This window comes from Buteo buteo, chromosome 4, assembly GCF_964188355.1.
Source record: "Buteo buteo chromosome 4, bButBut1.hap1.1, whole genome shotgun sequence".
Taxonomy (NCBI): domain Eukaryota; kingdom Metazoa; phylum Chordata; class Aves; order Accipitriformes; family Accipitridae; genus Buteo; species Buteo buteo.
Genome location: NC_134174.1, coordinates 42,592,579 through 42,617,264, shown reverse-complemented (window position 1 = coordinate 42,617,264; position 24,686 = coordinate 42,592,579). Strand labels below are relative to the sequence as shown.

Here is a 24,686-nt window from a genome sequence, read left to right as displayed (position 1 = left end):
ATGACTAATCCCCTAACCTTCAGTCTAAACCTGCTTTTCTAAACCTAACCTTTCTTGAACCTTTCTAATCCTGCTCTCTTTATAAATCCATGACCTCTGACCCTGTTAAGATGTTTATCTTAACAAAGTAGGGATTGGAAAAGAAGCCTCTGAGCTTCCAATTAGTTCAGTAGGTGTCTAGTGAAAAAAAAAATATGCTAAGAGACAAGATTTATGATCTAAGCCATTTATTCAGAAGATGGGGAAGTATCATCCTTCTTAATTCTATACTTTTTATTTGCTTGATTTGGTGATGGGGTTTTTTGAGGTTTTCTCTCCCCCTCCTTCAACACATAACAGTTTGTCATTTGGTGTCTGCAAGTTTGGCTCAGAGCATCAACCTTCTTTCTGAGCATCTTCTACTATTGCCATTGAGTGTGATGACACCGAGTACTGAAAAGATGAACAGCAGCAGCACACATCCTTCTGGATGAAACTCTGCCAGTCTTCTGGGGTGACAGCAGATGTTTTTGTTATTCCTCATGTCTTGCAGGAGCCAATACTAACACAGGCAAGGAGCCAAAAACTGAAAGCAAGACTGACAACGATAATATTATGGTCCAATGGGCACTGAGGTCACTGTTCAACTAAATAAGGCATTCACAGGACGATACATGCCAAATTACGGAAATGGTTACACAGTCTTTCAGCTTGCTGGAAAGATTTTTCTTTTTTTTTCTAGAAAAAAATAAAAATACAATTGTAATAAAAAGATACCATTAGGCAGGGTCTAAACCCAGTAGCATGTTTGGCAAGGCTACTGCAACTGGGACACTGTAATAATAAAAGCTACTAAATACAGTAAACAGACTCTGGAAGGAGAATGAAAGTTGCATTGTTTTGACTGTTTAATTGTAAAAGCAAGCATATGGGAATTACTGAAACAAATATGCAGACACAGTTTGCTCATGTACAGTTTATAGGAATTAGGGAGAAAACTGAATTTCTGAAAATTGAATAAATTTAAATTTAGATTTTTATCAGAATGGAATGTGCTTGGAGTCTGCTTCATTATTACTTCTGAAAAAAAAATCTGGTTTGCTTAGTAAATTTAGACATAAAATATAAGAATTTCATAGTAAACTCAGGCCTCATATTGACAGGCAAGATATCCTCTAGGTTAGCGAGGCCAGAATTCAAATTCTGTCATAAAAGGAAACTTGAACAGTACAGGGATTCCTACAGGTTGGTAGTCACATATTTTTAGTTTATGTGGTGAAGTTATCTTTTTCTGAAGATAGATTTAATATCAGCCCTGAACTTTTTTTTTAATATATTTTGAAATAATGACAATTCCAGGAAGAAATTAAACCTAAACCTGAAATCTTTTATTTACACCCAATATAATGACGATTTTAATTTATATAGAAAATAAATCATGCATCATATTCTTAGTGGTTCTAAGGGACAAATTGAAGAAAGTCTCATTCACTGTGACATTTTTTCAAGCCACGAAAACTTCTATGCCAATAAGTTTCCAGCAGATAATCAAACAATTTTATTCTAAAAGCAAACCGAAGCACATCTACTTTTTGTTGTTGTTTTTAAAAAAAGGCCACATACAGCTTTCATTTTCATATGGTGTTTTCCAAATATTCTATTCAGTTCAGATTAACCTTCATTTTCAAAGGTACTTAAAAAAACCCTTTAAGACAGGCTCAAATATGGCTAGAAGAATGGAGGGATATAGAATTAATCAATCCCCACAAATTTATGTTAGAGGTAGGGAAAGCGTCCCATCGCAAGTGAAATTTATAACTACATTACATGACTTACTTCACCTTGTATGAAGAGGAGTATCAGAAGTGTGAATACAAATATTGCTCCTGGTTACCAAATTAGTGCAAAGGCAATTTACTGATATGATACTAACACTTAACGGATATGAAGAGAACGGCCAACTTCTTGCAAAGAGTTTAGAGACCTTTTAACAATTAATTCTAGGTTATTAGAATACAGATTTGAGTCTGCTTCCTGACATCTTAGACACAGAGCATCCCAGTGATGGTAGCATCAGTGGCTTGCTGTGCTCCAGACCCTGGAGCTCAGAAGAATGCTTTCACTACTCAGAGACCTAGCAACAGTGATATTTAGTAAAATGCTCATCAGTCACCAAAAAAATGCCACATTTTAAAAAATGTATGATTTTCTGCTGTGCTCTGCACTCCCTGTAATCAGCAAGTTCTGCTGGAATCCAAGTGGGGGAAATTTTTCATCAGCATAGGCACATCAATTATATGAATGTCAGCCCTGTTGGAAACCAGACTCTAACTGTTGTTATGTAGGCTGTTTATGAGATGACTGGAGCAAAACAGTAGAAAAGTATTAAAATAAATGGAATACTTCATAGAAAAAGTAAGGTTAGAACTACACACAACTTGCATACAAGTCCCAGGTCACTGTAACAAAACTGTTCCCTCCCTCATTCCTTCAGTGGGAGTTTGGGGTTGTGTCTTTGTTTTTACAATCAACTCACTCTCTCACATACACATACACACTCTCTCTGCAGGTATTTTTTGAAAATACTGATAAATTAACTATGTTTGATAACACTCTCACCCACTGAAATGCAACCACCTTTGCTGCTAACCACAGATATAGTGCACAAACCCGACAAAAGACATCTAGTTGATGCTATTGCCAGTAGAACGGATCATGATAGACCATTACATCAACAAAAGCAAAACACTTCTACAAAAATTGCCTTGTGAATTCTATCAAACCTGAAGTTAATAAAACACCAGTTCTGTATTTGGCAACTGATGACTAAACAAACATGAAGTGACTGATTTTGAGAAGATATTCCTACTGAATCAAGAAGTCTTGCTAAGAGTGCTTATACCAAAGAACTGTGTGTCGTCCCCCCCCAATATCATGATACTCTCTAGGATGAAGACAGATTCTAGCCTAGACTTACACACTAGATACTAGAACCAAGTTCCTTGAGAGACCGTAAAGCTGTTTGAGGGTCTCTCCAATTACTGGCATACATTAATATCCATGTTGGGACAAAACTATCTCAGAACACAATTTTACTCATGTTATCAGTATTTTTGTCCAAATATATTCAGACATACAAACAATGTTACCTCTGATAACTCTGAATCTTTCACAAACTCCTCTGAATCTATAAAACCTGCAGAGGTCTCTGAAAAACTGAATACAGCTTCCTGAAAAAATGAAGGCTTTCACTTTTATGAAAGCATGCATACTTATCTCTAGAGCACAGTGTCAATACTTCCTCCTCTTCCTATGTCTCTTTGCAATCAAAATGTAGCTTGTTAAAAAAATCAACTTTCTTTACAATATGACGATACAGCATTGCCATCAGATGACTTCCAGGTGGTCTAATCAAAACTAAAACCCTGATTATTAGAATATACAGGGTAGCAACCTTTTTATTGGCACAACAAAAACAGGAGGGTTTTTGTTGGTTGGGTTAGTTTTGGGTTTTTTTAAACTAAAGAAATTCCAAGACAGTGACATAGACAGTAAAGGTATATTGATTCATAAGAACTAAGGATCTGGGCCAGCAAGTATAAAGACACGTTCCCTCCAGGACAGGACAAAGCATATGGCTCTACAAATGACTCCATATGACTTCCATATGGCTTTCTAAATTATCTTTTCCTTACCTATGTTGTATTTGATCCAACATCTGCTTTCCTTCTACCATCCATATTTTATTATATTCCAAACCCACTCACAACTAGTATTTAACAGTACTATATAAGCATAACCTGAAAAGGATTTTCCTATGGGCTACACATAAAATTAGTAAAATCGTAGTCAGTCTTCAATAGCAGAAAGAGATACTGTACAATCTCACATGATTCATCGCAAGACGTTCACTAGATTTATAGATATACTAAGGGTAAAATATACACCTGAGCTCTACCACAGGAAAATCGGTAGTGCTCTGATTTACTCCTACTTTGCACAGAAACCATTATACACATAGTAGCATTTTGACTTCTTCCATCATGCTGTGAAGAGCAACTGAGAACTATTTACTCTGCTGACTGCTTAGCCCTTTTCACTGGATAAAAGGAACTGACATCAAGCCATATAGAAAGCTTGCATCATTTAGTTTGTTCAGTTTTAATATTTCACAAAGAAATTGGCATATTCTTTCTCTGGTGTTTCCAGAGCCAAAATAATTCAAATTAGTAAGTACCCACTGGTTTATGGCCACAGAGCAGTCATTAAGCTTAGTTCTATGGATTCAGTCTGGGAACACAAATGTATCTACTAATTATAAAAGTAAACCCTGTAGTTCTGGCAACCAGTGCTATGCAATGACCACGAGCCTGTGTTACTTCTACAGGATGAATGTAAATGAAGTGTCTTTGGTTTTGTATACACGTGTTTAAGAATTCTGTGACTAAATCCAGGTCCAGAGATATCTCAGTTCCAAAGGACAGAAAAGAAAAAGATTACTGAAGACAGAGTCAGCTACTTATTACACATAGCACCTATTTAAAATACTGAAATAATAATTTTATTCTAAACTGTATACAAGACTTTCACAAGTCTCACAACCAAATTTCATTAAACATAACTTGGCAGGTTTGTCATTTCTCAACTCAAGGGCTGACAGATTGCTATTCTTGCAAACAAGAATAAATAACTTGAGTTAACACTTCGAAGGAAGACTTACTGGGCTTTCCTAAGGGGCTGGGGATTTTACTTTAAATAAACAAATAAATGCCTCTACATAGGTCACAAATGAAGCTATAGCAGTCCAACACTAGTTACCACCTGTAACTAATGAAACAAAACTTTTAAAAAAATAAAAATATTTAAATGTATGTATTGTATAAAGATACTTCTAATTTCATAAAATACAAACAAAGAACTTGCAGAGTGTAGCCTCTATGATACACTACTTTGTATAAATATCTTTATTGCCTAATGTGAATATTCTAAAATTTACAGACAGGATAAGCTGTTGACTACAGTATTGGTTTGTTCTCTCAAAATGACAAAGAAACACTTGTACACAAGGTTTTAATTCAAAGACAGTGTTCTGAACTGGACTTCCTTCAGATCAAGTCCATTTTTTTTTAAGCTAGAAAATACAAAATTCAAATTCATAATTTAAGCCCAACTTTTAGTCAAATTGATTCTTTTGCTAATAGTCAAAACGGCCTTAGCAACTAATTGAAAGCTATGAAAGGGTAAGGGCTAAAAATTGTCGCACTCATAATTTCTCAGTGGAAGTACTGAGTTAGTTGCATGACTTCACTTTTGATTGTGTATTCACCTTTACTTCACCCATCATGCGTCAAGTTAGCCTCAGGAGAGAAATTATGGAATAAATGGAAAGAAAATTATCTATTTTTTCTGCCCTTGAAATTTGCTGCCTATGTCAGTCTTTGAACATGTTAACAGGGAAGACCAAGAAAGATAACTTATTCAGTGTAGTAGTGCTTGTTCTGGGAATAAACCAAGGACTTTATTCCACAAGGATATTAATTCAAGTAATAGGGAAAAAGTAATTTATTCCTAAAAGTAATAGGAAATCTTTATAAACAATAACTTAGTTGGCACTCTCAGAATTTCCTGGGACATGGATTAATAGTGAAAATTATTTTTTGTACACTGTCTATGTTCAAGTGTACCAAGAAACAGTTTTGAAAAGTCAGTATCATTCTTCTACACAGCAAGCTTAGATTGCAAGGAATCTATTAAACAGCTTCAGCAAATATCAAGATCTCTCCTGGAGCAAGGGTTTTTTTGAGTTTGGATCAGTTCAAATACAGGTTAATGCATGTAGAAGGATCCATTCATTTAAGTAGGTAGCAATACCCGTTTAAAGCATTATTGAAGTTTGAAACATTTATCTCAGTGTCTTTTAATGGAACTCTAAGATGACATATAACAAGACAAAATTCAGCTACTTATAATTATTGAACAAAAAAAGCTATGGTTTTGCAAGTGCAAGGAAGTTAAACATGCTACCGTGGTCAAATTCAAATGCAGAAATTTTTATTTTGCCTATTAAAGTCCACTCAGCAATAAAGTAAATTGTCTATTCCCCAGAGCTATTTTGTCTTACAAATATAAACGTAGTGGTGTCTTCTGTTGTAGGCTTCAAGTCACTGTGGCTGTTCTTTTAAGTAAAGCATTCTCTTTCTCTAGTAGATTTTACAGATTATTGAAAGTCTGAATATACTTAACAGAGAAATGTCTACTACTCTGGGGAGAACAGAGGTCTGTGCATTGCAACAATAGTATAAATAGGAGGTTATTTTCTCATTCAAAACACTACAAGTGTTTTCGCACATTTTAACAAGTACCATTCCCTTTATGTCATCTCACATTTTGAATATGAGTACTAGAGATGACATCAATAATTTTCACTGTTATCAGTATGCTGGATTTACTGCTAGGTACAAGTTAAAAACATTACAGTACGTATGCCAATAATGTTTGATTATTATTTCTGGATTTCCCAATGCTAATTTGTTTTTTGGTTTTGGTTCTTTTTTGTTGTTAAGGCAGCAAAGTACAGTGACAGGATGAGAAGGTTTATTTTATAGCATGCTTTCTGGGTACAAATAAACTGACAAAAGCATATCGGCATCATCAGGGGATAAAGGAAAGATGAGTTAAGGATTGATACCTCTCCTCTTTCTCTAGCAGAAGAAAAAGGACACTACTTTTTTTTAGCTTGAGTAAATCTGTTCCCCTCTTAACTCCAGTACCCATGACTCTTCTTATATTTTGACTATTGTGCTGTAACTTGTCCTCCACTTTCCAGTAATTTAAAACTACCATCTATGGTTCATTTCTTATATCAACTGTATTGCTAATTTACATTCCAGAATCTTATAGACATTTCTACCATGCAATATTAATGTCAAGTGATCAATTATGTAAGCATAAGACCCTTTATGATTATTTCATAGGAAGATTTAAAGCTGGTTTTACCACAAATACATATATATAATTTTGAAATTAAAAAAGAACAAAAAACATATTCCAAAACCTCCTATAAGCTTCTAAATAGTAATGATCTATTATTAACAAGATTTACATGTTTCACCTTAAACTTTCTCCTCACTATATCAGGGCTGCAAATAGGATAACTAGTTTTACCATCATTTTTTTGACAACACTGAGAAAATTACAATAGGTTTGCCTATTTATACTTGTTTCTAGCATGAAAATACAGCTGGTTTATGTTTAAACAAGTGATGAACAAATCATTTCAGAAGAGAAATGATGGTGCAGTCAAAACAGGTAACAATTTAAGAGTTATGTTTCATTCAACTAGTCACGAGCAGAGCAAACAAAACAGCCAGCACCAGCCAAAAAAAAATGAAATCCAAAGAAAAAGTTACTTGGAGCCAGTAGCAAAGTTTACTTATAATAATGAATTAAAAATATGAAATCAAGTGTCTCTGGGCTTGGACAATTATAAAACCTCTCCTGATATTGGTAGACAGATATGTAAAAAATGAATTATCACATTCTCAGATACTTTAATGTCTGAGTTAAAGGAAGTCAATAAAGTTAACTAGCTAGTATAAGTTCATCAGATTGTAATCAGAATCATTACTCATTATCTACTTGCTGAGTATTCTCTTAAGATTGTTAACATATACCATAAAAGTACACACATACCAATTCATAAGCACAAAACCACCAAAGAAATACATAGCCAATTAACATGCACAAAAATACTCAAATATAGATCAGGAACAATTTTTTTCAAACTGATTATGCTTTATTTCTTTCTTAATTGAAGGACAAATTGAAAAAAAAAAATGCCAGCGATAGCTAATTGTGACTAAAACTTCCACAGAATCCATTATGTGACTTTAGTTTCATTGGTTAAGTGGTGTTTGGATTTGGTTTGTTCAAAATGCAAAGGAAGAGATTTAATAAATTCTATCAAAACAAAGAAGTCTTTAGCATGATATATGCAAGGGGGGGAAATTTTCTTTCGTAAACAAATAACAATTTTACTACATACTATCATCTAATTCTGTTTTTAAAGGAAGGTTGGGCACTAAAGGCTATTTAAGAATAGCGGAAGCCTTTTTACAGTTTTCAGCAGTCTCTCAATTAGCCCTCTACTATGTGTAATTCCCTTCCCTAGCCAGGAACAGATAACCAGAAGAACTGGACACTTCGCTGTGATAGATCTGGCCTTTTGTTTGATTTTGGAATATGGAACAGTAAAGCGCTCATTCTTTTAGAACACAACTTTATGCCTACATAAGGGTGTGTTCTCCTGGTAGCATCAGTGGACAGTCAAAAGTGCTCACTAAGTATCAATACCATACATTGTTACGGTACCATTCACCTGACCACTATTGGTTGCCATCAACTAATGCATGATCAATTTTGGAAGAAGGATTTTATGTCCAGGGTAAGCAGCTGCCAAGAAGCTGACACTTTTGAAGCAGTTACAACAAACTAAAATCTGCCTAAGCAAGTAATATGATCTTTTGCGCAAGATGGATGAGAAAAAACAAGATTCTCAGGATTCTGTGATTTTATTAACAGGAATGGGAACAGTAGCCTTAGGATCCAGAAAACATACATATTAACCAATGTGCAGACTACTTTCTCCGACCTCTTAGGACAGTTCATTCTGTTCCGAGCTGCCTAATTTTGTATGTAATCAATTCATTTAACTTTTCTAAAAATAGAAGACAGAGTACATCTGGAGACAAAATAAGCTTAAAGACATACTATTGTGTTTCAACTAAACATTATTTTTCTGTATGTGGGAAGTTGTATTCAGTCTCTGCCAAGAGACCAAATAAAGTAGCAAAGTTTGCTAATCCATCACAGGTGACATACCTCTACAAAAGAAATAACATTACAATTTGGATTTATTTTTTCTTTCCTATAAAGGAAAAACAACAAAAGATAACATGAGAAATACTTTGGAGCCTGATTTTATCTTCTAGGTAAATAAATATGTACATATACAAGCTTACCCTTACCTAGGAAAAGAAAATTTATTACAAGTATTTCCTTAACATGCATAAAAATCCAAATGATAACATCATATTGTAAAGCAGAACACACATTGAAAATACCACATAAACAGAAATAAAACTGACAATTTGCTTGTACATGCTGAACAAAGGTAAAGCAAAAATACAGTACTACATAAGAAAAAATAGAGTAGATTTTTAAAAATGATTGTTTTACTTTTGCTACTAGGTATTCGCCAAACTATTGTAAGACATTCTTTAATGCTTAACCACAACACCCTGGAACTAATGAGAGTTCACTCATATACTTGGATTTGGATGCTGTCAGACAAGTAATAAACATAAAAGTATCTACATATTATAGTATTCCCCCTCCAACAGAAATCACTACACTAATCTTGTGAGTAAAGACTACCTACATTAACATCATTAGTATCAACTGAATACCAAAAATCATTCATTTTCACACAGGTGCTTCTGTCAAAGCCCTGGCTCTGTAAAATTGGACCCGCTTTTTGCACACAGCAATTTACTAACACAATTTGGGAGTTTCACTCTAACCTGTCACCAAGAGGCATTTGGAGAACAGAAAGCTAAACAACTAAGGCACAGGATGGGGACTTTGAGGTCTGACAAACTGCCTTCATTAACAGTGAAGAAGAATTTTGGGGAGAACTTAAGATGGTAATTTTCCAGCCTCAGTTATGTCATTTGCACGCTTGAGATTGATTAGCTATACTGCCTGGAAGTGAAGAGTTTTCATACTATGATCATCATCAACATTTATAAAATATTTCAATCAGCTAGGACTGAAGATAATGTAAGTACCTGATTTTTGCTTACATATCTCATTATTATTTCAATAGTATCAAAACATCTCACAGACTTCAGGACTTACTCAGAACACTGACGGCCTTGAAATATTTGCCTTCAGATTATTTAGACAAAGCAGGGAAGTATTACTTGACCCATTTTTCCAATTTAAAAAAGCAGGTACAGAGAAATTGAAAGGCATGCAGGAAGCCTGTAACGAAATATAGATCTGAAACTAGTTGATTTCAGGTTTTAAGCTATAGCACTAATGAATGGAATAACCCTTCTCTTTCATGTGGTGTACATATGCAGAATCCACTGCCTTGCTAAATAAACCATACACAGACTTGAACTTACTTCTGAGAAATCTTTTATGAGTCCTTGAGGTCACCTTTTCAAAAGAACCTTATGTTACATGGTGTATACATAAAATTCCTTACAGTCTTGGTCCTTTGATAATTTCCTATTCTAATTAGTTTCCATTGGGCTAGAAAACATAGCACTTCTCAGGACTGTAAATTTAGCCCATGTCCTCATTTTTTTCCCCCCTTCTTTAAAGAGAAAGGATCATCATAAAATTCAAGCTAGTTCCTAACCAAGTTTTGGCAGTGTTTTTGTAAGACATCGTCTCATCATATGTATCCCTGCAGCAAAGTTGCCATTTAGAAAACAGATTACCAATTTAATTTGTTGATTAATTCCTTGCGTCTGCTACCAGCAACTCAATCTTTGAATGTAATAAAATAAGAGCAGATAGACAGCTCTCAGATACAGCAAAACTGCACAAAGCCAGGACAGTAGTTTTGTCCACACACGAATCCTAGACTTCTACGCCCAAGAAAAAGGTGCCCTTGCTATGAGGAGATCCATTTTCACATAAATAACATATTTTAGGGTAAGCGTATCTGAAAGTATTCTCAATCAAAAAATGGAACTGCTACTTCAGTTTATGTTTAAGGAACTCCTGCGTACAGTGGTTGAAATCAACTTGGATTCCTGCCTGCCATGACAAGGACTATACTTGATTCTTTTTCTATCCAAAGAACTGTTACTACAGCATATGATTCAGTCTTATGGATGAGAGAATAAAAACTTTGAGTTCCAAACATGAATTTATTTCTCCATGTAGAGTTTTAGAAAGCAGAAACTAGTAATTTAGAATTAAATACAGAGTGCTGCAGCACTTTTCTTCAGAGACTTATGGCGTCTACAAAAGCAACATCCTCTCTTAATTTAGGGAGACCAACTTACTGGCTGAGAACTATACAAAAGCAGTTTGTGTTTTATTCTTTTTGGTAGCCTAGAGAGTAAGAGGTGAACATTAGACTAAAGATAATTAAGAGCAATAACTGTTTCCATCTGCTATGATTTCTGAAGATTAAGAACTTACCTTATGCCTCAGCTGTGCTAATATCCAGCATTCAATAAGCTGAACTATGACTATATTAACCAGTACTGTAACCAGTTAAGCATGTCAACCACCGGATTGCAAGCAGACAGGTGATATGCCCAATCCTTGATACATGCCAAGGAAAGCAATATTTAATGATGGAAAACAAAAATCTCCTTGAGCATTTTTGAAGCATTACTCTAGAGTTCAAACAGTACCAAGAAGTTCTTTAACAGCAACAAATAAAAGGCTACATGGAAATTTCCAAACAGTCCTTTGATAGCAATTCATTTAGTATTTAGCAGCAACACTTTTGAAAGGTTTGTTTATAAAAAAAAAAAAGAGAAGGCTGTTCATGGAAGCTCTACTACCAAGTACTTTCACGTTTCTTAAATCAACATACATTGGAGAACACCTCTATGAACATCAAACTGCATATGTCTTTAAATTCTTACTGTGCTGATTAGGACTCAACTTTTTCTTTTTTAATTATATTTGAACATTCTTTATATTTCTTATAGGTTTTTGTTTGGTTTGTTGGGTTTTGTTTTGGTTTGGTTTGGTTTTTTTCTGGAGTAAATTAAGAATACAATGCACCTACTCAGATTGAATTACAGACGCTTAGATTTGGTTCACTGAACTCAAATAGTACTCATTCAATATTTAGAAAGTTAATGAACAAAGGGACCTTATTTGGGATTTTTTTGTTGTTGTTTTGAGGTTTTGATTATTTTTTTTTCCTTTGCAGCTAGCATTGCTGTTCCACTTAATGATAGCTACTTTGTTGTGAAAACAAACAAAAAACCCCACAACTAGGGTCTGTGAGGGGGCAGTAAAGATGTCTTAATAGAGAAAAACACTGAGGAGCCATTTCAGTACATTTTTTCAGACAACAAACAACAACTTGTTTGAGTTTCATTCTGTAAAATGACACTAGAGGTTTCCACAATATAGAGAATTCTCTCCCAGATTAGTGTTATATTCTTTTAGCGTTTTCAAAACACACTTCTGAGTTATACTTCATATCTATATTCATTAGCCATAAAGGCAACGATGTGTGGCTGACATCATAAAAATCAAGGAATATTAACCCTTCAGCCTTTTTCTTCCCCCTTTTCCCGCCCCCTTTTTTAAAATGGAAATAAGAAAGTATTCTGTTTGAAACCTATAAAATAGAACAGTGACAGGGATTCTACATCGTTTTCTCTCTGATGAGCAATTCAGTGACCTATTATGAAACAAATAAAAAAAAACCACCCAAGTGCATCTATTCGTGAAAGTTCCTTCTTCTATAATTAGCTGTACCTTGACTTCTTTCTGAATATATTTCCACATCAAGGATAATTTTTATAGTAAAATATGTACATACAAAGTTTTTGTTAACAGTTTTAAATTATCCCAACAACTGTGACAAATTACTGTATAACACAATATAGTTATAGTTGTCAAGCTATCACTTAACTAAGTGCTTAAAAATTTACCAGAACAATTCTAATCTCCATTGACAAAGTATGTTCAGAATTCATATCAAAAGGAACATAAGCTAAAGGTCATAAGAAGCTTCACCTGAAAAATAGGAACTTGAAGTGAAAGTATACTGCAGTGATGTGACAAAAGCATTGATACATACTTACCTACCAGAAGAAAAATATTTAATTCTTACTTAGTTTTGCATAAAGAAAATATGAAACAGTTTTTCATACAAGATGAGCAAAAACCCAAAGGGTAGACCAGTTGGATTTTATTGATCAAGCAATACCATGTCTTCTGTCCAGTTTTAATTTGCTTAGATAACAGATGTTCTGTGATAACTGAATATAGATATGTGTGTAGAAAAGGGCAGGAAGGAAGCAATTTCCTACTCAGTCTGATTGCACCCTTGAGGATTTGGTTTGTGTAGTAAAGAAAATATTGATCTGAAAGTCTTAAGCAGTTGTGCATCACTGATAAAGCTTCTGCATCTCTATAGCCTGAACAAGAGAAAAGCAGAAATGTCTCCTCTCACACATGGAAGTGCAAGTGTCTATTAATCACCTATAAAATACAATGTTTTGAAAACAACCTTAAATTCAGAATGTTTAAATTTTGTTTTCAGAAATGTTAATACCAGTTATCTTTGCCCTGACCTTTATGTTGCATAATTTTTGGATTTGTATCAAACTTCACACCTATATAGTAGATTAGTTATAAAAATTAAGTGGTTTTGGTCACAGCACTCCATTCAGTTGAAAAAACCAAAGCTTGATGCTGTAGATGCTATGAATTTGTTTGAGTTCAGTAAGAAACTGAACAAATTTACGGAAGAGAAATCAATCGTGAGTTGTTTAATGCACACCAACTATATCACTCAAGTTGCAAACAGCTGAAGGTTTGGAGAGGAATAGGAGACATCATTACATTCAAACAGCCTTGCTTAAATATTCTTGTATAGACATCCATTTTTGGCTACTGCTTGCAAAAGAATATTTGGCTATATGTATCTTTGATACAAGCATGTTCATTGTGTTCTTAAGAAAAGGGAATTATTTACTTAGATTATTGAAAATAAAGTTTTGCTTTGGTTTACCTAAATTCAAAAGGAAGAAAGCAGGGCAAACAAACCCTCATAAAAAAGTTAAATACTTGGAATCAGTAAAGGTGAAAAGATTACAGTCAGCTGCCACAACACACGCATGCAAGGTTTGTGTCAAAATTAGCAAGTTATACACATGGCTGTATCAAGGATTATACTCCTTGTATTAGCTAGCTTACAGGTAGAAGTAAAAAGAGCTAAAGAAAAGAAGAAAGACAAAAAGTCCAAGAAATCTGTGACTGAAAGCCGATGAACAAAATCTACACGTTTGTGTTTTCACCATTGTAACATTTGCTTTGTTGTTAGAACTTGGGAAAAAAGATACAGAATGGAAATAACTATGCCTGATTACTTTAAAAAGACATGTGAAACACGCATTGAATCCAGTGCTCTTGTTTTTGTCATTTGCCATTCTTCACATGCTCCTTTTTAAAATTGTCCTTAGACAAACATTAGGGGAAACATTCTAATTAACTTTGTTTTAGAAAGGCTGAAATAGAAAGTGTCAGTCTAATTGAGGGACAGCTGGCCGTTACTGTGATAATGATATGTCAAATGAAGATCTTTTCCACCAGAATATGTTGCTACCCCTGATTATAGGTTAAATTCCCAGAATTAAAACCCCATTCATAAGGATTTGGAAGCCTGAGCTTAAGACTTGTCTTCCATATGTGCTTGTTCTCACAGAATAGTGGATGTTACTCCGTAACTGCCCACAAGAGCAAACAAATAGAACAAAAACATGGCTACACAGAACATCTTTAAACTATAAATAGTTACTAGCTGAGATACAGTGCATGCTGTGTACCTTATTACAGTCTATAGCAAAATGACTGTGACTGGAAAAATGCCAAAAGCCTTAAGATTTCCTTAATTAACATTTGAGCAATACAATGATTTCTTAGGCAATTTTTATGCCACTGGCCATCATTTATTTATTTTTGTAAGAATTACTGTGTAAGAGTGTTTCTGCAATCAAAAATGAGCATTTTCTTCACCCACCATTGCAATTTTCTACTGATTTAATTTTAACAGGAAGTATAGAAAGGAGAGAATGGACTCAAATGGGGGTTTTAAAAATATTTTGATACTTTATAAAATCCAACAGTGCATAAGAAGAGTATATTTGTAGTTCACAGTGTAAATGATCATAAACTATACTTTCCTACATCTAAAAGGCAGTCAACTCCAATCCTGACCTAAATGCAGTTCACATCAAGTAACTGAAGACCACAAGACAGCGCTCATGAGCTTTGGTCTCACATACAGAACCAAATTTCTGAATGGCTTTCTCTAAGACATACACAAATGAAGATCCATGGTGGAGTACAAGTTCCAACTGATTTTAACAGGAATTAATGTGTTTTAGTCTGCAGTACACAAACACCACATGTTTACCATTCACTACAGATGCTACATGCATCTATTGCCCACTAAAGTTACAAGGCTGAGTTGCTGCTGCAGGCTAGAATACTACTTCTTTTTGCAGCAAATGAATTTTGTTTACTGCCTTTGCTGCTCAGTGAGTGAAAAACCATCAAGTTTGGAGCTGAAAACGCAACAGAATCAGTAGACAAACTCTGTGGATCTGTGCAGCTAATTGTTTTGCTTTTGGCTATGGCATATGTATTACTTGACTACTAATTTCACGCTCTGATACTGATTCTTTATAGCAGCTGATGAAACTGAAGCTCTAGTAGCCCGTTCAAATAGGCTGATAAATATGTATTCCACCCCTTTGCAATATGTTCGACACACACCTCACCCACCGTTATGCTTCCCTTTTATGAAATCTAAAATAGTCCCCTATTTTAGCGCTTATTCTTGCCATTGTCAAACGAAATTTATATATGCTCCTGGTTTATTCAGTATGCAAAAAGGAATTCTAATTTTCCTGTTTAGAGAAACCCTCTTAAAAATCTGTTGTGTCTATACAGTATTTAGGTCTGAGGAGGGGGCGCACACTGCTGTAGACTTCTAAAAAAATTCAAGAGAGTAAGAGCAGCACATTTCTCTGTAGAGGGACAAGTAAACCCTGAAGAAATCATACTGTTCCATGTGCACAACTGAACTTACCGATTCAAACTGAGATTCAGATTCCTTCTAGGAACAGCAAGTACTGCTGCTGTAATTAATTCAGACCTACCTGGCTCTAAGGACTGTCTGAGATGAAGACACAGCATTGTAGGATAGCCTAAGAGGGTGGCTGAAAAAAATAAAGCTTTGGCTGGTCCCTGAATTATTTGAACACATTGAAGTGAAAGCAACATTTTAATGTTACCTTTGAAAGAAGTAAAAGGAGACCAAGAACATTGAAATCTATCAAATCCGCAATAATTATGTAATAGTGGATCACACAAGAACGATAATAAAAAACAAATGGTTGTGAAATCAAGAATAAATGTGATGAAACTGAAAAGCAAGCCTAAGGAGACAAATCCTGCTGGTCTAATTCAAATACATATTTATTTCCACTGAAACACTACAGTAAGATTTTATGTTCTTACACCACTGATATACCAGGAACTATAATATTTTAGCTGTGAAAGAACCTCTAACTGTTGCATTCCCATATTTTTTAAGTGAAATGCCTCCCCTTTTTTTTCCTTGTTTTTTTGTTTGTTGGGTTTGTTGGGGTTGTTTGGGGGGGTGGGGGGTTAAGGAGTGATTTTTGCATAAATAAGGAGAGGATCTAAAAGCCGGATAGTAAACAGGAGATGGAAAATCAGAAACAAAAATTAGGAGAACGGAGAACTGAGGCACACCAGGCACGTCAAGAACGAGAGGACTTGGAATGAGTAAGTCTTCGGTATACTCACGTATGAAGTCTGAGAAATGCAAAAAAAACCCTAGCGTATGCAAACTTTCAAGTTCATGCTTATTTGTGAATTTAGCAAATATATATATTCACATGCATTTATATACATAAAAATAAACACACGCACACACACAACAGGCATACAATTTTAGATCCTGGGCAACACAAATCTGGTTTCCTATAGAACAAATCTTCATCATTGCCTAGCAACCAGAGCTATTTTTATGTCAAACTGTAATAATTCAACATTTCAGCTGTGTCTACTGAGATTTGGGAGTGGGGGAGATCACTTAAATCCCATCTCTTCCCATTTGTCCCTCCAACACTCTGACATTTGAACTTTTCAAAACCAAAAATCATTCCTCCACAGAAGCCGAGTTAGGACAATTCCAGCATATAAAGTGCAAGTCTGAGGAAAATTCTGAGTGACAGAAAAGGACACTATTCAGCAAACACTCCTTTTATTCCATGTATGGGTACGGCTTACTGTAATTTATATTTCCTATTTTCAGAACCCTCTGTAGGTTCTGATGCAATAATAAAAGGTCTGTGCAGCTAATGCTGCGTAATGATGAATAGCACAACTGGTTCTTGTTTTAAGGGCTAAATAAGTCATAACACTACAGTCTTGGACATAAAAGGCATTTTATTGCACATTATAAACTGTTGTATTGCATTTTAATTACAAAATTCACTAGAAGAAATGAATGAATACTGATATCCTGGGATTTTGTACAAACAAGTTAATGGAAGTTGAAATTCCCTTACAAGAATTATAACACAAATGTGATGGAGGAGACGATGGGAGTTTAAAGCCAAAAAAACAGGTATAAAGCTTTCCTAAATCCAAAGTCTGTTTCTGTCAACAAAAAAGGCTAGATATATTATGTGAGAATAACATCCCTGAAAGTATATAATGAAGATATGAGATGAGGTATTAAAAGACTTGATCCTGCATATTCAAACTGCTTCAGCTATCTTGAAGATACTCTTCCATATCTTCTTGCTCATCTCAACTCCAATTTGATTTTTTTATTTATTTTTTTTTTAAAACATATTCTATGGTTTACTTTCTGAAAAATCAGAATCAAAATCTTTCGCACATTTTTATTTTGTGCGAAAGATTAAATTCTGATGCATCCACATAGCACCAGAAGGTAAAAAGATGTCTCTATGGATATTCTCATGGTGAAAAATAATAAGAGCTGTTAACATTACATAATCCGGAAATGCACAAGACTGAAATCCCTAAGGGAAAGATGAACCAAATTACAGCCTTTACCTACAATTTTCTACAAATACTACATATAGGCAAGAAATCTACAGAAACTTACACCAAAGCATTTCTCCTGGCAAGGTTACCATTTTCAACCAAATAATACGGTTTGCTCACAGCGTACAACCATCTTCTATACTGTCTTCAGCTAAGAATATGAAAAACTAGCACAATAAAAACTCAGAGGTTCCTCTCAGATAAGCATTATTCCTGTTTTAGATACAAGGAAACTGGAACACAAGGAAGTCCAGACACTTCCCAATGACACTGACTTTATAGTAACTGAGTTTCAGTGGTGGGTTCCAAAAGCTGAAACTACCTAATTGCTTTAAGATGTGCTACAGTTCAAAAACATGAGTGGTTAGAAGATTGCACAGAATAGAATCAGGAGAACTTGGCTAATATCAATTTACCGATTAATTTTTTTTTTCCTTTTCTTTGTTTGGCAAGTAATTCCCATATGTTTGGAGGTAAATCAAAAGACAGTTGCAATTGTTTCTTAACTATGAGATGCACACTGTATTCACTTCGTAGGAACTGACCAACTCTAGATCTTTTCTTTTTTAAATACTATAAAAGTCTGCAAAGCTGCTTTACTCTGTAGGGGTTTTCCCAGAAATAGGTTTAGGCAAGGTAGTTTTTCTCAGCTGTTCCTTTTGGAATTTTAGTTCTTTCTATGGCACTTCCAGGAAAGTGCTATTTGATGGAAAATGCTGCTGAAGCTTAAGAACCACATTCAGTCACATTTCAGGACATAAATTTTAGTTCCTTAGAAAAATCTAAGGTTCCATATAAAAGCAAAAAATGATTTAATTTGATCCTTTAAATGTTCATTTTTGTCCTCCAGTATGGTGGGTCAGTGCTAGCCTCAGTGCTTTACTAAATAACACAGCATTCTCTAAAATAAGTAAAGGGTATTAAGATGACATATTCCTGATGCTTACATAAAAATCACCTGTAAAAAACAGCATAGAAATACAATCCAGAGACTAGGACAAGGAGCCAAAGAAAGCACAGAAAAATAAATTCTAATCAGAATTTCAGCTGACATAGGCAAGACAAATTTCCTATGCTACACAGCAGGCATTATTTGATTTTCTTCCCTAAACTGAAAACATATCAAACATTACGTGCACCATCTGTGTTTGGGATCTCCAAGCATGCTTCTGAAAATTGAGGCAATGTAAAAGTATTTTATTACAAATAATACTTGTCCCTTAAGAACTTAGAGTTTTAAAAACATGAAATAGACAAACAACTGAGAGCCTCGGAAAGAGTAAACCTCCTCAGAGAAGAAAACTATGACAGCCAACACATAATTCCCCTCCAAACATTCTCCATTCACTAGCTTGTATTTCTTCCAGCTTTTGCTTTCCTATACTGCTTATTAGGAAAATTATGGTGGAAAGCTGGAACAACTTTTTTCTTAATTGAGCTATTATTACACCACTTGCTCGTCCTCTTTTTTTTTTTTTTGGGGGGGGGGGACACATTCAACATAAAAGTCATGCCAAGAAGTTCAGAACTCTATAATATGTCATCTATGCAGGTGCATATATATGTGTATTGAAAACATTTAAAATATTTCCCACACAGAGGCAAACAAGTCTAATGATACAATAAAGTTTTTTCCTGGCTCACATGTCAGTGATTATGCGTTAACTCATAAAAATTACTTTTAATACCTCCTAATGTAAAAGGTTCACTTTAGGAGCTTTGGGTATTATTATAATTGCAAATTATTACGTCTAATGTTGGCTCTGTTCTTCCACCAGTCATCAAAAAAGATAAAATGTCCTCAAACTACCTACTTAGTTGCCAAAGATATGTCCTAGTTTTCAATTTATTCAAGTCTAGATTTCTATCATTACATATATTTTCTAGACCATTACTGTATGTGTGGTAATGGCAGTGTAAATGAGTAATGCCAATAAAATTTTAGAAGAAATAAAGAATAAGCACATGCAGCAGCAGCCCAATGTCTTTACAAGTCCAGTGGGTAAAATAAGTTCCAACAGGCCTATAAACCTTCTGGCCTCAGTAATCTTTATTTTAAAAAAAATAATCTCATAATATCAGTAACAGGGTATAACTGCATTAATTAGTTTGGGTTTGTTTTTTTTCCCTTGTACCCCTCCTATTTTCCCCTTTGGAATACTATCCATTCCAGTCTAGCTAGGCAATAAAATGATCATTTCATTCTTCACTGGTAAAATCAAGGAGTGTAAAGTCCCTGGCTACAGTATTGTCTAATAGATATAGTTGCATATAATTCTTAAATCTGGCTATAAAAAGAACACAGAGATGTTCTTCAATGAAGCAACAGAGGACTATTTGATAAATACGATATTAAAAACAGGTAGCTTCAACATATAATAAACAAACTGAACAACAGTATTTGATTATTTCATTTGATACCTTTAAAATAAAAATAATAAAAAAATCAAAGAACATCTACACATTTTAACATATGTTTTTTTAAATGCTGTTACCTCAGTCATTCAAGCCTATACAGTCTATGAAAACTAGGTCAGCCCATGTAATTTCATTCATGTAATTCTGTTTTTCTCTTGCCATTCAGTTTTCTTTATTTTGTGGCTTCAACCCAAGGAAACATTACTTGAAGGAATAAATCACAACTGTGCAGTTTGATTTAGTTTTTTTTTAAACTCTGTATGATTGGTTTAAGAACAAGTCAACTTAAGCCCAACAGACGCAGGGTAAAGTTTATTGTAAATAGGGGTTTCTGAATGAGAATAAGAATAAAAATAAAGTTTCTATTTACTAGCATTCTCCTCATGAAAAAAGAAGTAAGGATGCTAAGAAGGATTAGAGTACTTGTCTCACAACTGTGTAGCTAATGTTACAGTAGCAGGGGCAAATTCCCACATCTTCATAGCCAGAACTTTCCATTACGAGGACTTGTAATGAATATGACCTGTCGATAAGAGTTTTAGGATTTGCTCCTGTATTGGCTTTGTGTGGCAAGGTTTTGGTAGCGGGGGAGGGGGTTACAGGGGTGGCTTCTGTAAGAAGCTGCTGGAAGCTTCCCCTGTGTTCGAGAGAGCCCATACCAGCCGGCGCTGAGACGGACCCACCGCCGGCCAAGGCCGAGCCAATCAGCCATAGCGGTAACGCCTCTGGGATAACATTTTTAAGAAGGAAAAAAAAGTTGTTGGGACGGACGGAAAACAGCAGCCAGAGAGAGGAGTGAGAACATGGAAGAGAAACAACCCTGCAGACCCCCAGGTCAGTGAAGAAGGAGGGGGAGGAGATGCTCCAGGCACCAGAGCAGAGATTCCCCTGCAGACCGTGGGGAAGACCATGGTGAGGCAGGCTGTCCCCAGCAGCCCATGGAGGTCCACGGTGGAGCAGATCTCCACCTGCAGCCTGTGGAGGACCCCACGCCGGAGCAGGTGGGTTCCCGAAGGAGGCTGTGACCCCGTGGGAACCCCGCGCTGGAGCAGGTTCCTGGCAGGACCTGCGGATCTGCGGAGAGAGGAGCCTGTGGAGCAGGTTTTCTGGCAGGACTTGTGACCCCGTGGGGGACCCACGCTGGAGCAGTGTGGTCCTGAAGGACTGCACCCCGTGGGAAGGACCCACGTTGGAGAAGTTTGCGGAGGACTGTCTCCTGTGGGAGGGACCCCACACTGGAGCAGGGGAAATGAGTCCTCCCCCTGAGGAGGATGAAGTGGCAGAAAATAACATGTGATGAACTGACCATAAACCCCATTCCCCATCCCCCTGTGCTGCTGGGGGTGGGGGGGTTGGTAGAGAATCCAGGAGTGAAGTTGTGCCCAGAAAGAAGGGAGGGGTGGAGGGAAGGTGTTCTGAGTTTTGGTTTTATTTCTTATTACCCTACTCTGGTTGATTGGTAATAAATTGCGTTAATTTTCCCCAAGCTGAGTCTGTTTTGCCCATGACAGTAATTGGTGAATGATCTCTCCTGTCCTTATCTTGACCCACAAGCTCTTTGTTATATTTTCTCTCCCCTGTCCAGCTGAGGAGGGGGAGTGATAGAACGGGGTTGGTGGGCACCTGGCATCCAGCCAGGGTTAACCCATCACAGCTCCTTAAGCATTTGAAGGAAATTTAAAAAAAACTGAACAACTTTCCTATGATGGACAGTTACAACATGGCATGATCTTTCACAGTTAACTTTTCCCATGTTCTTGCTATTACCTTGATTTCTGTCTAGTGACCAAAAAAAGATCCCTTGATATGAAATAAATGTAAACTATTATGTTCCTTTCACTGCAGAGTGCAACTTATTTTACAGAACATAGCAGCAAACTTTCATTATTGTTAGTCATAGTTCAGACAGATCTAAAATACCACTCAATTCAGAAATGCAACACGTAAACCTCTTATTTCACAAGGCTTAATTAATGAACATTTATTGTATCTTTAAATAAATGATACAACCAGACACAAACCACACAATGTTATATATGGGTCACCCATCACAAAATAAAAGCTGCATTGAACACTTACCTGCTTTTCAAATTTGGTAGCTTATTAAATGCTTTCTGAAATTATTTCTAAACAAAATACTCTGAAAGTTATGACAGAATGCTGATGCTAGATTGGCCAAAAAAAACCCCAAACAAAAACTATCAAAAAACCACTCACACCCAACTTCACACACCCAGTTTCCACCATGTCTTCTCTCAAACTAATATTTGACTTAGATTACATTTGCTTTTGGCAATTGCCTTCCTAAAAAGGATCAATATGGCATGCATTTTTCTTAATACTCCACAAAAAAACTAACAAAAAGCTTTCCAGTTTGGATCAGAAGTCCTGTGCAAAGTGTAGAATATTATAAAAGTGGAGTATTACAACAATTCTTTCATAAAATCATTGTTTATCAGCCTTTTGGGTTGGTTTTTTTCCCTTCTCATTTTTCTAACATAAGCTTGGTCTCCACTGGAAGAAAAAAAATCATTATTTCAGGATTTCTAAAAATTAAGAGAACCTCCTCAAACAAAGCCTTTTTTACTTTTAAAAAGAATTACCAGAAAAGATTCAACATAATCTTTGCCTTAAACTGTTAACACATTTAAATCCTATCATCTGCACTATGTTCATTAGAATTTTACTCCATGTGTGTTAACACGTCAGCTTACACAAGTCAAGAACATGTCTTTTTCACAACAAAAGTACATCTAAGGAGTCTTCCAGTTTCAAGACAACTACCATTTATTGCTGTAACAAAGGGACCTGGTTTCCAAGGTGTAGGGCGTTTCACAGCCGTTTCTACCAGAACAGCACTGAAGACTGATCTTCAAATGTGTAGTTATTTTATTGCCAAGTAAAACTGAGACTGTGTAAAGCATGAATCTAACTAACAAGAAGCTCAGAACTAAGACTAGATGAAATACATTCAAGTGTTTTACAGTCAGCATCATTACTGTTTTGTTACTTTCAAAGGAATGGAAAACTTCATTTTCTTTAGCTCACTAAGATTACCTTGTTATCAGATAAAACCTGAGGATAACGGAATTAAACTTTAGATTATTTCAGAGATGACAGACTTGGTCAGTTATAGAGTTCTGCTATTATAATGCCACAAAAACAATATTAGCTAAGATTTTCAAAACACTTAGCATTAGAGGTACACTAAAGTTTTTGAGTTTTTAATCTGTAATGCCTTAAATGGCCTAGTTTTCCAGAAATGGAAATAGCTAAGCATATACCTTCGAGGGGGGAGGGGGGGGAGTTCAAGCACCTTAGAAAATTGCTAAATATTTATGAGCCTGCTTTTTATTTTCTTTAAGTTGCAGATGTTTCACCTCTCCTGGGTGTTTCCTACACAGTGACAAAAGAGAAAAGACTTTCAGAGAAAAATCTTCAAAACCGTCAATTGGTTGAAAGAATTACTTAAGAAGCAAGATTAAAAGACCACCCATTTGTATTTGTAGTCGATTACTAAAGAAAGATCAAGGTATCTGAAGTACATAAAGACTGCTACTTACATAAACAGAAGTAACAAGGCAAAAGTAAGACAGAATAGTCATCTAGCTATCGTGGCAGACTTTCTGACAGTGACTGATTGGAAATTAGTCTTTTAAAACTAGCCCAACCGAATGTTAAAAATCAAAATACAGAAAGAAACTTTCCTACATTTTTGCAGGATGATAGAGATGGAAAAGGTTATTCTTGGCTTTGTCACGAAAAAGAAAATTCTACAACACTTAGGCAGAATAAATGTGCACCATAGCTGTTAAATAGCAAGAAATGTAATTGAGCTTTCTAAAACCTTTAAGTAGTATGCAAGCTTATAAAGTGATAAATTAAATGCACAGCTGAATTTCTAAGCATGGGTGTTAACCTAGAACTATAGGTTAATTTCACATACTAAAAGTCACAGAAGAAATTGTTATTAGCAGCAGTAAGAATGTATTTGGGTTGAACAATGCAATCACAAATGGTACGGAAGTTAATTTCTGGTCACCTTACTCTGATACTTATAACTACAGAATAAATTATATATATTCCACAATAAATAAAATAACTGCACTTATTCACCAAGCAGCATGTGTATCTGTATAGTCCACATAAACAAGGGCAAATGGCAAACAGGAAAGCAAGTCAGGAGTGGTTTAATTGGCATCCCACTGACATCTTGGCTTCTGTGATTCAGAAGCTCTAAAAAAAACTTTTTTTCTTCCATATAAATATTTCAGGGGAGACAGGATCAAAGCTCCTTCCATTTTGCAGGTATCTCATAGTTTTCATGCTAACTAAACATAAAAATAGTTAGAAATTATATTCCGAAATGGCAGACAGAACAACTCTTCCTCAGAAAAGGGCTA

At 35.4% G+C, this 24,686-nt stretch overlaps 1 protein-coding gene across 32 annotated transcripts in view; it reads right to left on the bottom strand.

Moving 5' to 3' along the window:
• The window catches only part of KCNMA1 (potassium calcium-activated channel subfamily M alpha 1), a 529,204-nt gene that overhangs the window by 398,795 nt on the left and 105,723 nt on the right, over positions 1 to 24,686 (bottom strand). The window contains exon 2 of one of the 32 annotated variants that reach the window (XM_075025689.1): positions 229 to 717. The exons of the other annotated variants lie outside the window; for them this stretch is intronic. Coding sequence (XP_074881790.1) covers positions 640 to 717 — 78 coding nt within the window. The 3' untranslated portion in view covers positions 229 to 639. Of the gene's footprint in view, positions 1 to 228; positions 718 to 24,686 lie in introns of those variants that run through there. 32 annotated transcript variants of the gene reach the window in all.